This window comes from Pseudophryne corroboree, chromosome 3 (assembly GCF_028390025.1).
Source record: "Pseudophryne corroboree isolate aPseCor3 chromosome 3, aPseCor3.hap2, whole genome shotgun sequence".
Classification (NCBI taxonomy): domain Eukaryota; kingdom Metazoa; phylum Chordata; class Amphibia; order Anura; family Myobatrachidae; genus Pseudophryne; species Pseudophryne corroboree.
Window position 1 is genome coordinate 235,428,959 of NC_086446.1, and position 15,072 is coordinate 235,444,030.

At 47.3% G+C, this 15,072-nt stretch overlaps 1 protein-coding gene across 15 annotated transcripts in view; it reads left to right on the forward strand.

Annotated features, from left to right (window-relative positions):
- Nucleotides 1–15,072, forward strand: part of ZMYND8 (zinc finger MYND-type containing 8) — a 248,958-nt gene that overhangs the window by 104,832 nt on the left and 129,054 nt on the right. For all 15 annotated transcript variants that reach the window (XM_063958910.1, XM_063958912.1, XM_063958909.1 and 12 more), the window contains 2 exons: nt 12,213–12,431; nt 13,376–13,489. In XM_063958910.1, the coding sequence (XP_063814980.1) occupies nt 12,213–12,431; nt 13,376–13,489 (333 nt within the window). The remainder of the gene's footprint in view (nt 1–12,212; nt 12,432–13,375; nt 13,490–15,072) is intronic.

The window sequence follows — 15,072 nt, forward strand, 5'->3', positions numbered from 1 at the left end:
GGGATGTGCTACTGCTGCTGGCAGTGAGACAGGGAGGTGCTGCTGCTGGCAGTTGAGGCAGAGATGTGCTACTGCTAGTGAGGCAGGGATGTGCTGCTGCTGCTGGCAGTGAGGCAGGGATGTGCTACTGCTGGCAGTGAGGCAGGGATGTGCTACTGCTGTCAGTGAGGCAGGGATGTGCTGCTGGCAGTGAGGCAGGGATGTGCTGCTTCTGTCAGTGAGTCAGAGATGTGCTGCTGCTGGCAGTGAGGCAGAGATGTGCTGCTGCCGGCAGTGAGGCAGAGATGTGCTGCTGCCGTCAGTGAGTCCGGGATGTGCTGGTGCTGCTGGCAGTGAGTCAGAGATGTGCTGCTGCTGGAAGTGAGGCAGGGAGGTGCTGCTGGCAGTGAGGGATGTGCTGCTGCTGCTGCTGGCAGTGAGGCAGGGATGTGCTGCTGCTGGCAGGGATGTGCTGCTGGCAGTGAGGTAGAGATGTGCTGCTGGCAGTGAGGCAGGGATGTGCTGCTGGCAGTGAGGCAGGGATGTGCTGCTGCTGGCAGTGAGGTAGAGATGTGCTGCTGCTGCTGCTGCTGCTGGCAGTGAGGCAGGGATGTGCTGCTGCTGGCAGTGAGGTAGAGATGTGCTGCTGCTGGCAGTGAGGCAGGGATGTGCTGCTGCTGCTGGCAGTGAGGTAGAGATGTGCTGCAGCTGATGGCAGTGAGGCAGGGATGTGCTGCAGCTGCTGGCAGTGAGGCAGGGATGTGCTGCTGCTGCTGGCAGTGAGGCAGGGATGTGCTGCTGCTGCTGGCAGTGAGGCAGGGATGTGCTGCTGGCAGTGAGGCAGGGATGTGCTGCTGGCAGTGAGGCAGGGATGTGCTGCTGCTGCTGGCAGTGAGGCAGGGATGTGCTGCTGCTGCTGCTGGCAGTGAGGCAGGGATGTGCTGCTGCTGCTGGCAGTGAGGCAGGGATGTGCTGCTGCTGCTGCTGGCAGTGAGGCAGGGATGTGCTGCTGCTGCTGGCAGTGAGGCAGGGATGTGCTGCTGCTGTCAGTGAGGCAGGGATGTGCTACTGCTGCTGTCAGTGAGGCAGGGATGTGCTACTGCTGCTGGCAGTTGAGGCAGAGATGTGCTACTGCTGCTGGCAGTGAGGCAGGGATGTGCTACTGCTGTCAGTGAGGCAGGGATGTGCTGCTTCTGTCAGTGAGTCAGAGATGTGCTGCTGCCGTCAGTGAGTCCGGGATGTGCTGCTGGTGCTGCTGTCAGTCAGTCAGAGATGTGCTGCTGCTGGAAGTGAGGCAGGGAGGTGCTGCTGGCAGTGAGGGATGTGCTGCTGCTGCTGGCAGTGAGGCAGGGATGTGCTGCTGCTGGCAGGGATGTGCTGCTGGCAGTGAGGTAGAGATGTGCTGCTGGCAGTGAGGCAGGGATGTGCTGCTGCTGCTGGCAGTGAGGTAGAGATGTGCTGCTGGCAGTGAGGCAGGGATGTGCTGCTGCTGGCAGTGAGGTAGAGATGTGCTGCTGCTGGCAGGGATGTGCTGCTGCTGGCAGTGAGGTAGAGATGTGCTGCAGCTGCTGGCAGTGAGGCAGGGATGTGCTGCTGCTGGCAGTGAGGCAGGGATATGCTGCTGCTGCTTGCAGTGAGGCAGGGATATGCTGCTGTCAGTGAGGCAGGGATGGCAGTGCTGTCCGTGAGTAGTGTCTTTGTACGTGATGTTGTGGCTGTGTGAAGAGGTTTGATGACAGTGGAAAGTAGCTCATGTGTGCGGTGACACTGGGAAGTGTACGGTTATTGGAAAATAATGCATGGTCATGTGATCTAGTGTGCCAAATCATGTTAGTGGTATTTCTATCATTACAACACATAGGGGTCTATTTACTAAGCCTTAGGTACTAAGCCTTGAAAAGTGATAAATCACACGGAGATAAAGTACCAACCAATCAGCTCCTAACTGTTAATTTTCAAACCTGCCCTACCACAGCCGCCCCCCAGTCTCAAGCTTTGCTGCCACAAACTTTTATTTTCAGTGTAGATATAGAGCACATTGCTCCATAATACTCCTTGTCTGTCCCATCTGTCTCTGGCAGAGTCTGGCTCCACCTACTGTGACAGGCAGCACAGTCAGCTCCATCCAGTAGGGTAGGCAGCTGGGATGAACTATGCTGCATAGTGATTGGGTGGAAGGTTGGAAGGAGGGCATGTGCCAGCCATGCCGGATGTATTTATTTATTATTTATTACCAGTTATTTATATAGCGCACACATATTCCGCAGCGCTTTACAGAGAATATTTGGCCATTCACATCAGTCCCTGCCCCAATGGAGCTTACACTCTATATTCCCTACCACATGTATACGCGCACACATTTGCACTAGGGTTCATTTTTGTTGGGATCCAAATAACCTACCAGTATATCTTTGGATTGTTCAGGAGACTGACGGTCCCATAACCTCCCCCTACATCCTGCCCCCTCACAATCCCGACGGTCGGCATGCGACCAACATAGACTTTTCCCACTCATGGGTGTCCATGACACCCATAGAGTGGGAATAGAACCCGTGGCCACCGAGCCCACAGCGTGTCGAGCGCAATGCATTTCAGAATTCATTTGTATTTCACAGTGAAGAGCTTGAGCTTGAGTCTATAATGAAAATTTCCCTAACAAGCCAACCTATTTGTCAATATTTTTTTTAGTCATTAACATATGTACATTTTGATGCAACCAGAACACGTCTTTTCAAATGTTAAACTTTCATGACAGAAGCTCTGTTCTCAATATAGCAATGTTGGCATTGCATTTGTTATCTAACTCTGAAACATGAATACCAGTAATTATGTTTTTTTCCCTATATTTTGTTAAAATCAACTTTACAGACCCTTAGGGGTATATTTAATTAAAGTCTGATCCATTCCGACATGTATTTGTCGGAATGGATCCGACAACCCCTATTCAATCCCATCTTAATTCGACTTTTTCAAGTCGAATTTAGATGGGACGCAGAAGAGGAGAGGGGGGGTGAGCCGCGGGGGGACAGCCGGCGGGCATACAGGGAAGATCAGCGCTACAGTAGCGCTGCAGCAAGATGTCACTCAGCCGCCCGACCTCACGGCAGCTTCCACCCGGCTCCAGCACGCTGCCGTGAGGTCAGGCGGCTGAGTGACATCCTACTGTAGCGCTGATCTCCCTGTATGCCCGCCGGCTGTGCCCCCCCCCCCTTGCCTCCTCTGGGTCCGCATCTCAGTCCGACATCATTGTGATGTCGGACTGGGATGGTCGAAAAGGGGGCCAAAACCTTCGACAAAATCACGTGGATCGGCAGCTATTCCGCCGATCCACGTGCTTTTTCGACAAGTCGAATTTATCGACTTGTCGAAAACTTTAGCAAAATATTGAATAGGTCGAATCAGGATTTGACCTTAAAAAGTCGAAAACTGACGTCTGAGCAGGCATGTCCAAACTGCGGCCCTCCAGCTGTTGTGAAACTACATATCCCAGCATGCCCTGACACAGTTTTGCTGTCAGAGAATGCTAAAGCTGTGTTAAGGCATGCTGGGATGTGTAGTTTCTCAACAGCTGGGGGGCCGCAGTTTGGACACGCCTGCCTTAGAGTCTCTAATGGCCAGCCAGCTGTTCCATATATTTTTAGAGTATTACAACAGTTAAAATGTACACTTCTGGTCATAATGATGTATTGGGACCACAAAGCGTTAAAACTTCTTATGTTTGTGTGAACAGAGTAATACCACCCTTCAGAGCTGACATGTAACAACATGAGTGCCCCACCGCCTCACACAGCCAATGGCAGAGATTATAAACTCATTTGCAGTCTGAAACATTTTTTTTTTGTTAGTTTAGCTACTTGTTATTGAGGTTCACACTTGACAGAACAGTTGCTATCCATAGTAGATTCGGTGTTGTGGGCCTTAGAGTACGTGAAAGTAGTGTTGGTGGATTAACTGGTGATCTATTCTTAACAATCACAGTACTGGAGTCTATTCCACCTATCCACTGCCCTTTCTGTAAAGTAATTTTTCCATCAAGTTTCCTATGAAATGACCTCCTTCCAGTTTCAGCATGTGTCCTTGTGTTCTAATACTACTTTCTCTAACGTCCTAAGTGGATGCTGGGGACTCCGTAAGGACCATGGGGATTAGCGGCTCCGCAGGAGACTGGGCACAACTACAAAGAAAGCTTTAGACTACTGGTGTGCACTGGCTCCTCCCACTAAGACCCTCCTCCAGACCTCAGTTAGATTCTTGTGCCCGGCCGAGCTGGATGCACACTAGGGGCTCTCCTGAGCACCTAGAAAGAAAGTATATTTAGGTTTTTTATTTTCAGTGAGATCTGCTGGCAACAGACTCACTGCAGCGAGGGACTAAGGGGAGAAAAAGCGAACCTACCTAACAGGTGGTAGTTTGGGCTTCTTAGGCTACTGGACACCATTAGCTCCAGAGGGATCGACCGCAGGACCCGACCTTGGTGTTCGTTCCCGGAGCCGCGCCGCCGTCCCCCTTACAGAGCCAGAAGCACGAAGAAGGTCCGGACAATCGGCGGCAGAAGACTTCAGTCTTCACCAAGGTAGCGCGCAGCACTGCAGCTGTGCGCCATTGCTCCTCATGTACACCTCATACTTCGGTCACTGATGGGTGCAGGGCGCTGGGGGGGGGGGCGCCCTGAGGGCAATAGATAACACCTTGGCTGGCAAAATATGCATCATATATAGTCCCAGGGGCTATATAGATGCAAAATTACCCCTGCCAGTATAACAGAAAAAGCGGGAGAAAGTCCGCCGAAAAGGGGGCGGGGCTTCTCCCTCAGCACACTGGCGCCATTTTTCCCTTACAGTTCCGCTGGAAGGAAGCTCCCTGGCTCTCCCCTGCAGTCTGAGAAAACTACAGAAGGGTAAAAAAGAGAGGGGGGGCACTAAATTTAGGCGCAGTATAGATATATATATGTAATATATATAAAAAAGCAGCTATAGGGAAAACACTCATTGATAGTGGGATCCCAGTGTTATATAGCGCTCTGGTGTGTGCTGGCATACTCTCTCTCTGTCTCTCCAAAGGGCTTTGTGGGGTCCTGTCCTCTGTCAGAGCATTCCCTGTGTGTTTGCGGTGTGTCGGTACGGCTGTGTCGACATGTTTGATGAGGAGGCTTATGTGGAGGCGGAGCAGATGCCTGTAAATGTGATGTCACCCCCTGCGGGGTCGACACCTGAGTGGATGGTGCTGTGGAAGGAATTACGTGATAGTGTCGACTCCTTACATAAAAGGTTTGACGACATACCTAATGTGGGACAGCCGGCTTCTCAGCCTGTGCCTGCCCAGGCGTCTCAAAAACTATCAGGGGCTCTAAAACGCCCGCTACCTCAGATGGTTGACACAGATGACGACACGGATACTGACTCCATTGTCGACGACGATGAGACTAATGTAACTTCCAGTAGGGCCACACGTTACATGATTGAGGCAATTAAAAATGTGTTACACATTTCTGATGTTACCCCCGGTACCACAAAAAAGGGTATAATGTTTGGAGAGAAAAAACTACCAGTAGCTTTTCCTCCATCTGAAGAGTTAAATGAAGTGTGTGAAGAAGCGTGGGCTTCCCCTGATAAAAAGATGGTAATTTCTAAGAGGTTACTAATGGCGTACCCTTTCCCGCCAGAGGATAGGTCACGCTGGGAAACATCCCCTAGGGTGGATAAGGCGCTCACACGCTTGTCGAAGAAGGTGGCACTACCGTCTCCGGATACGGCCGCCCTGAAGGAATCTGCTGATAGAAAGCAGGAGGCTATCCTGAAATCTATATATACACACACAGGTGTGATACTGAGACCGGCTATAGCTTCAGCCTGGATGTGCAGCGCTGCTGCTGCGTGGTCAGATTCCCTGTCAGAAAATATAGATACCCTAGATAGGGACACTATTTTGCTGAACGTAGAGCATATAAAAGACGCACTTTTATACATGAGGGATGCACAGAGGGATATTTGCCGGCTGGCATCCAAAATTAGTGCAATGTCCATTTCTGCCAGGAGAGGGTTATGGACTCGGCAGTGGACAGGTGATGCAGATTCCAAACGACACATGGAAGTTCTGCCTTATAAGGGTGAGGAATTGTTCGGGGATGGTCTCTCGGACCTCGTTTCCACAGCAACAGCTGGGAAGTCTACATTTTTGCCCTATGTTCCCTCACAACCAAAGAAAGCACCGTATTATCAGGTACAGTCCTTTCGGCCCAATAGGGGCAAGCGGGTTAAAGGCGCGTCCTTTCTGCCCAGAGGTAGAGGGAAAAAGCTGCAACATACAGCCAGTTCCCAGGAGCAAAAGTCCTCCCCCGCTTCCTTAAAGTCCACAGCATGACGCTGGGGCTCCACAGGCAGAGCCAGGTACGGTGGGGGCCCGTCTTAAGCATTTCAGCAAGCAGTGGGCTCGCTCACGGGTGGATCCCTGGATCCTTCAAATAGTATCTCAGGGGTACAAACTGGAATTCGAGACGTCTCCCACCCCGCCGTTTCATCAAATCTGCCTTGCCAACCACTCCCTCAGGCAGGGAGGCAGTGTTACAGGCAATTCAAAAGCTGTATTCACAACAAGTGATAGTAAAGGTGCCCCTACTTCAACAAGGAAGGGGTTACTATTCCACAATGTTTGTGGTACCGAAACCGGACGGTTCGGTGAGACCCATTTTAAATTTGAAATCCTTGAACACATATATAAAAAAATTCAAGTTCAAGATGGAATCGCTCAGGGCGGTTATTGCGAGCCTGGACGAGGGAGATTACATGGTATCGCTGGACATCAAGGATGCTTACCTACATGTCCCCATTTACCATCCTCACCAGGAGTACCTCAGGTTTGTGGTACAAGATTGTCATTACCAATTCCAGACGTTGCCGTTCGGTCTCTCCACGGCTCCGAGGGTCTTTACCAAGGTAATGGCGGAAGTGATGATACTCCTTCGAAGGAAGGGAGTTTTAATTATCCCGTACTTGGACGATCTCCTGATAAAGGCGAGGTCCAGAGAACAGTTATTGGTAGGGGTAGCACTATCTCGGGAAGTGCTGCAACAGCACGGCTGGATTCTAAACATTCCAAAGTCACAGCTGGTCCCTACGACACGCCTGCTGTTCCTAGGGATGGTTCTGGACACAGAACAGAGAAAAGTGTTTCTCCCGGAGGAGAAGGCCAAGGAGCTGTCATCTCTAGTCAGAGGCCTCCTAAAACCAAAACAGGTGTCGGTGCATCACTGCACGCGGATCCTGGGAAAAATGGTAGCTTCCTACGAAGCGATTCCATTCGGCAGGTTTCATGCAAGAACCTTTCAGTGGGACCTGTTGGACAAGTGGTCTGGATCGCATCTTCAGATGCATCGTCTGATAACCCTGTCTCCAAGGACAAGGGTGTCTCTGCTGTGGTGGCTGCAGAGTGCTCATCTTCAAGAGGGCCGCAGATTCGGCATACAGGACTGGGTCCTGGTGACCACGGATGCCAGCCTTCGAGGCTGGGGAGCAGTCACACAGGGAAGAAACTTCCAAGGACTATGGACAAGTCAGGAGACTTCCCTGCACATAAATATTCTGGAACTAAGGGCCATTTACAATGCCCTAAGTCAGGCAAAACCCCTGCTTCAAAACCAGCCGGTACTGATCCAGTCAGACAACATCACGGCAGTCGCCCATGTAAATCGACAGGGCGGCACGAGAAGCAGGACGGCGATGGCAGAAGCCACAAGGATTCTCCGATGGGCGGAAAATCACGTGTTAGCACTGTCAGCAGTGTTCATTCCGGGAGTGGACAACTGGGAAGCAGACTTCCTCAGCAGACACGACCTCCACCCGGGAGAGTGGGGACTTCATCCAGAAGTCTTTCAAATGATTGTAAACCAGTGGGAAAAACCACAGGTGGACATGATGGCGTCCCGCCTGAACAAAAAGCTAGAAAAATATTGCGCCAGGTCAAGAGACCCGCAGGCGATAGCTGTGGACGCTCTGGTAACACCGTGGGTGTACCGATCGGTTTATGTGTTCCCTCCTCTTCCTCTCATACCAAAGGTACTGAGGATAATAAGGAGAAGAGGAGTAAGAACTATACTCATTGTTCCGGATTGGCCAAGAAGAGCGTGGTATCCGGAACTTCAAGAAATGATGTCAGAGGACCCATGGCCTCTACCGCTCAGACAGGACCTGCTGCAGCAGGGGCCCTGTCTGTTCCAAGACTTACCGCGGCTGCGTTTGACGGCATGGCGGTTGAACACCGGATCCTGAAGGAAAAGGGCATTCCGGAGGAAGTCATTCCTACGCTGATAAAAGCTAGGAAAGAAGTAACCGCGAACCATTATCACCGCATATGGCGAAAATATGTTGCGTTGTGTGAGGCCAGGAAGGCCCCAACGGAAGAATTTCAGCTGGGCCGGTTCCTGCACTTCCTACAGTCAGGGGTGACTATGGGCCTTAAATTGGGTTCCATTAAGGTCCAGATTTCGGCTCTGTCGATTTTATTCCAGAGAGAATTGGCTTCACTACCTGAAGTTCAGACTTTTGTTAAGGGAGTGCTGCATATTCAGCCCCCTTTTGTGCCTCCAGTGGCACCTTGGGATCTCAACGTGGTGTTGGATTTCCTAAAGTCACATTGGTTTGAGCCACTGAAAACCGTGGATTTAAAATATCTCACGTGGAAAGTGGTCATGTTGTTGGTCTTGGCTTCGGCCAGGCGTGTTTCAGAATTGGCGGCTTTGTCATGTAAAAGCCCTTATCTGATTTTCCATATGGATAGGGCAGAATTGAGGACTCGTCCCCAGTTTCTCCCCAAAGTGGTATCAGTTTTTCATCTGAACCAACCTATCGTGGTGCCTGCGGCTACAAATGACTTGGAGGCTTCCAAGTTGTTGGATGTAGTCAGGGCCCTAAAAATTTATGTTTCCAGGACAGCTGGAGTCAGGAAGACTGACTCGCTCTTTATCCTGTATGCGCCCAACAAGTTGGGTGCACCTGCTTCTAAGCAGACTATTGCTCGCTGGATCTGTAGTACGATTCAGCTTGCACATTCTGCGGCTGGACTGCCGCGTCCTAAATCAGTAAAAGCCCATTCCACGAGGAAAGTGGGCTCTTCTTGGGCGGCTGCCCGAGGGGTCTCGGCTCTTCAACTTTGCCGAGCTGCTACTTGGTCAGGGGCAAACACGTTTGCTAAATTCTACAAATTTGATACCCTGGCTGAGGAGGACCTTGAGTTCTCTCATTCGGTGCTGCAGAGTCATCCGCACTCTCCCGCCCGTTTGGGAGCTTTGGTATAATCCCCATGGTCCTTACGGAGTCCCCAGCATCCACTTAGGACGTTAGAGAAAATAAGAATTTACTCACCGGTAATTCTATTTCTCATAGTCCGTAGTGGATGCTGGGCGCCCATCCCAAGTGCGGATTGTCTGCAATACTTGTATATAGTTATTGCTTAACTAAAGGGTTATTGTTGAGCTTTCTGTTGAGAGGCTTAGTTGTTATCATACTGTTAACTGGGTATAGTATCACGAGTTATATGGTGTGATTGGTGTGGCTGGTATGAGTCTTACCCGGGATTCAAAATCCTTCCTAATTGTGTCAGCTCTTCCGGGCACAGTATCCTAACTGAGGTCTGGAGGAGGGTCTTAGTGGGAGGAGCCAGTGCACACCAGTAGTCTAAAGCTTTCTTTGTAGTTGTGCCCAGTCTCCTGCGGAGCCGCTAATCCCCATGGTCCTTACGGAGTCCCCAGCATCCACTACGGACTATGAGAAATAGAATTACCGGTGAGTAAATTCTTATTTTTCCTTTAAAGACTGTTTCCCTCCTGTACATTAAGACCCTTGATATATTTGAAAGTTTCTGTCATGTCTCCCCTTTCTCTTTTCTGCACCAAACTCTATATAGTAAGGTCTTTTAGTCTTCCCTGGGAAGTTTTGTGATGTAGGCCATGTGCCATTTTACTTGCCCTTTTTCGTACACTCTCTAATATATAAGAGAAGGCCTCCAGAACTGAACACTGTGTTCTAGATGAGGCTGTACCAATGACCTATACAGTGGTATTATTACTTATTTCTGCTGCTGATTCCTCTCCCTATGCAACCAAGCATCTGACTATCCTTCCTCATTGCTTTATTACAGTGCTTGTCTGCCTTTAAGTCCCCTGAAATAGTGACATATAGATCCCTTTCCGCCATAGTAGTTTTCCAGTATAGTTCCGTTAATACTATATTTTGCCTTTGGGTTTTTGAGACCCAGGTGCATGATTTAGCATTTTTTTTTGTATTCAACAGTAATTGCCACGTTCTTGACCATTCCTCCAGTCTATGTAGATCCTCAATCATTTGTTTCACCCCTCTTGGTGTGTCTACCCTGTTGCATACGTTTGTGACCTCTGCAAAAAGGCATACTTTCCCTTCGATACCATTGCAATGTCCCTACAGAGATATTAAAAAGCATATTATTATTACGTTCCCCTCTTGAGACTGCACTCCCATTTACTACAACTCTGTTTCCTATCCTGCAACCAAGTTCTTATCCATTCGGCCATCTTAGAATCCAAACCCATGCTTTTGCATTCATTTAGCAGTCTGCGATGTGGGACTATATCAAAAGCCTTACTAAGTCTAGATAAACTGCATCACATGTTTGAGCAAATCTAGCATACATGTCAGGGATGATGGATGTACACCTCCCTGACTTTAAAACTCTGGTCCATTTTATATTGCAATTCACAATACAGTTGCCAGGCTTTTTAGATCTATTGTGTACATTTCTGCTGTCTTATTTCCTAGAATATTCTAATTAGTAGTGTTTTGTGTAAGTGATATACCATTAACACTTGATATATTGAAGGGGGTTTCCATGTTCAGATAAGTGTCATTTATTTGAGAGAACAGTCAAATTCCTAAACAAACACACGTACTAGAGTATAGTAGGGTACATTTTAATCAGCAGCCAATTAACCTACCAGTATGCTTTAGCAATGATAATAAGCATATGTGCTATAATGTATGAAATACGCAGAAAGGAATTAAAAAGATATATGGTTTGTAGGAGGGTGTAGTGTATACGGGATGCAGCCGCTGGTCACTATGCCGCCACCGGGATTCCGCTCGCTTAAAAGCCCATCAGTCGGCATGCTGACTGACGGGGACTATTCCCACTCGTTTGTGTCCACAACACCCATAGATGTATTAACCTGGAGAAGGCATAAGGAAGTGATAAACCAGTGATATGTGCAAGGTGATAAAGGCACCAGCCAATCAGCTCCAATATGTAAATGAACAGTTAGGATCTGATTGGCTGCTGCCTTTATCACCTTGCACATATCACTGGTTTATCACTTCCTTATGCCTTCTCCAGGTTAATACATCTGCCCCATAGAGTGGGAATAGAACCTGTGGCAAGCCACTTAGCCTGCAAGAGACTTTGATGTGCTCGCCCCCTGCTGGCAATTCAGAGTCAGTATGGTGACCAGTGGGATCCCAAGCGCTGGTCACACGAACCCAACCCGTGTATACAACCCAGACAATTAGTTATCTGGGTTTCTAAGGAAAACATTGGTCCTAAGGAAAATATTGACATTAAGCAGAACAAAAGTAGACCAAATTGCCCCACAACAGTGATGAGCCATCACGTGCTAATATGTAGTTAGAAAAAGTACTGTTATATACATTGATCTATATATAAATTCAAGTTGCCACACATTAAGGGGCAGATTCAATCAAGCTAGGCAGCTTTTGCGTGGCACATTTTACAGCCAGTTTTGGTAACTTATTTCTGCTCACACAATGGCCACTGTGATTTAATGGCTTAGCTGGTAAAACCCATTACGGCAGCCCTCTTTAATTTAATCTGCTCCTTTAATGTCACGCTTTAAAATAGTATGTCCCATATAAATGTTTATTTCTGCACTTTGAGCTAGTGGCTTCTCAGAAAGATTTTAGCTCTGTGAAAGAGTGCAGTATGTTTATCTTTTTATATATATTGTGTACTGTACTTATACTCTGTAATTCTGTAATGTTTGTATGTGTATCTCTTGTACAGCACTGCAGACACTTTGTGGCGCCTTATAAATAAAACATAATAAAAATAAAAGATAAACCTCTTTGAGTCAGTGTGGCATTGTAAATTACAGATGCTTGTTACTTGTACTTTTGCTAAGTGTACATTGAAGTTTTGTCTCTCGTCTATGCACATGTGTTTTGAACCCAATCCTGTCTCTCTTGCCTACATTTCAGTCAGAGCTAAGGCATGGTCCGTTTTACTATATGAAGCAGCCACTCACCACAGACCCTGTTGATGTTGTACCGCAGGACGGCCGCAATGACTTCTACTGCTGGGTTTGTCACCGGGAAGGTCAAGTTCTATGCTGTGAGCTCTGCCCAAGAGTTTATCATGCTAAGTGTCTGAAACTGACCGCTGAACCTGAGGGTGACTGGTTTTGTCCTGAGTGTGAGGTGAGGCCCATTTAATAAGGCACTCATTGGGCTGATTCATTTTTAATTAATATGAAGAAAATGAATCCTGGACACAAAGTTTAAATATTTGCTTGTGAAATGTAGTCTTCTATCGTAGGATTAAGCCACATTTTAGGAGTTGGGAAGTGATCCGCACTTCTGTCTGTCAGCACAGAATTGAATATCTGTAATCCAGAGAGTCATCCTTATCTGGTGTTCTCTTCCCCACCTAATAGTGCTTCCATTTCCACTCTGTGATCCCCACAGAAAGTGTTGTGTAATTTTGAGGCAGATTTATTAAGCCTGGTGAAGTGATAAAGTGGAAGGTGATAACGCACCAGCCAGTCAGCTCCTGGCATTTTTCAAACCCAGCCTGTAACATGGCAGTTAGGAGCTGATTGGCTGGTGCGTTATCACCTTCCACTTTATCACTGCACCAGGCTTAATAAATCTGCCCATTAGTACTTTACACCGTCCAGAATATTCCCTACTATTTTATTTACTATACAAAATGAAATAATAGTTGTTACAATAAACCGTATCCAAAAACATTCTAAACCCCACCAGATTACATTAGTCAGGCAGAACTGACTGTAATTTTCTGTAATTTAGGGAAAATGGTGGTCATGGATTGGAGGCAATAGCGGGATAATAGGATAAGAGTGCAAATCACAACATTAATATAAAAAAAAAAACACACCTTTTTTTTTTAATCGACACTAGAAGAGATTAATGGTCATATTCTCCTATCTATGCAGATTTTATGACATACTAGTAAGTGATATTTTCATACAAGGTCATACAATGTATCAGTCTTATAGACTGACACATTTTTCATAGTTGTGCAGTTAACAAAACTTGTGATTGTTAACGATGAATCCTTTATTCCTACTTGGTTATTTCTCATTTCTGTAAAGACTGTGTCATATGTTTCCCTTCTTCAGAAAATAACCGTTGCAGAATGCATAGAGACACAGAGCAAAGCAATGACCATGCTAACTATAGAGCAACTCTCATACCTGCTGAAATTTGCACTACAGAAGATGAAACAGCCAGGGGTAAGTCTAAGGTTTTCTAAGTTATACCTAATGGAACGTCTCAATGATACAAATGATAGAACTCCCACTTGCCTTTTGTCCCTCTTGTGGACTGATCCTGTGCCTTCTCATAGAAGCCACTAGTAGAATTCTATAAAGTTAGGGTTGGTACACGTTTATATGACCGGCAATTGGGCTGATTGTAGTAGCGATTTCCCTTCATCCCACACTATGCCAGATCGCCGGTACACACAAGCCTGATGGAATCAATGATGGAACAACTCTCATTCTATCCTTTATTACAAGGCACTGGGTCGCATGCGATATCTTCCATTTGGCCGTGCAGCACAGCCGATCAGAAGATACAGGAACGTGCCATCGGACATACACACTGCCCGATATGAACAATATGTAATTCCGATTTGTCCGGAAATGACATATCGTGCCGATTTCAGCCAGGTGTGTACCTACCCTTAGAGACAAGTCAGGCCAACTGGAAGATATTAAAGAAATGATTGATAGATATCATTAGGCTTTATGTGCACTGAGAGCATGTTTCAGATCACTAAGTAAACCCAAGGTTTACATACTAGTACAATGGTGGATAATCTGCACGTGCACAAAACGAGTACTGTGATTATGCTCTCAGTGCCTGACAGCCGCAGTCTGATTGACAGGCTGCGACCATTTGGGTAAGGTTCTGAAACTGGGAGCGTGCTTTTGGGAGTGCGGATGCCAGGGTCTATCTACATTTTGTGACTAGGCCTTGCAGAGTGATCCAGTGCCGCATCCTCGGACGCAGCAGTGGATCACACGTGCATGACTCCTCCTGTTGCATTAGCATACGTTATCATACTTCTGTGTCCATTGATGCATCAGCGTTACTAACACCATCCAAATTGGAACCAGGTCCTGGGCCAGATAGGTTTCAGTAGGCTTTTTGTGCCCTGAGCATTAAGGCTGTGCCGAGCAGGGTTTTTCTTCTTATAACCATGCTCTCCTGATCAGGGATGTCCTTCTATCAAGTCTGTCTTGAGCAGGGGTGTGTGAAACAACACTGTCCTGAATAGCTATGTATAATAAGGCTGTCCCCAGCAAAGCTTCATTTAGAACGATGCTGGCCCAAGTGTGTGTGGGTAGAGAAGTTTGGGGTTTATAGAAGGGAGGGAGTTTGTTTTACTGACCCAGGTACGGTAGGTGTGGGTTTATAATGGGCTGTCCAGAGCAGGGGTTTGTATAACAAGGCTATTCCAAATAGGGTTGTGTGTGTATGACAACAATATTCGAAGCAGGGAAAGTGTATAAGTAGGCTGCCCAATGAGGATCATGCTTACAACAAGTTTTTTTTTCTGGCAACCAGGCTTTAGAAGTAGACAAATGTGTGTATTTTATTTATTTATATATTGTTATTTATTTTGTTTTAGTACTTACTGAAAAAATTATGAAATAATGGCCTCTAATGCATAGGTAGCTCTAAAAAAAATGAATAACGTGACAATATTTGTGTTTTAGTATATGAATGCAAATGTATATTACTTTGTGTAGAAGAGATGGGTGCTGTTTCAGTTACAGCCTTAGGCAGCATCAGAATGACTTGTAAATGC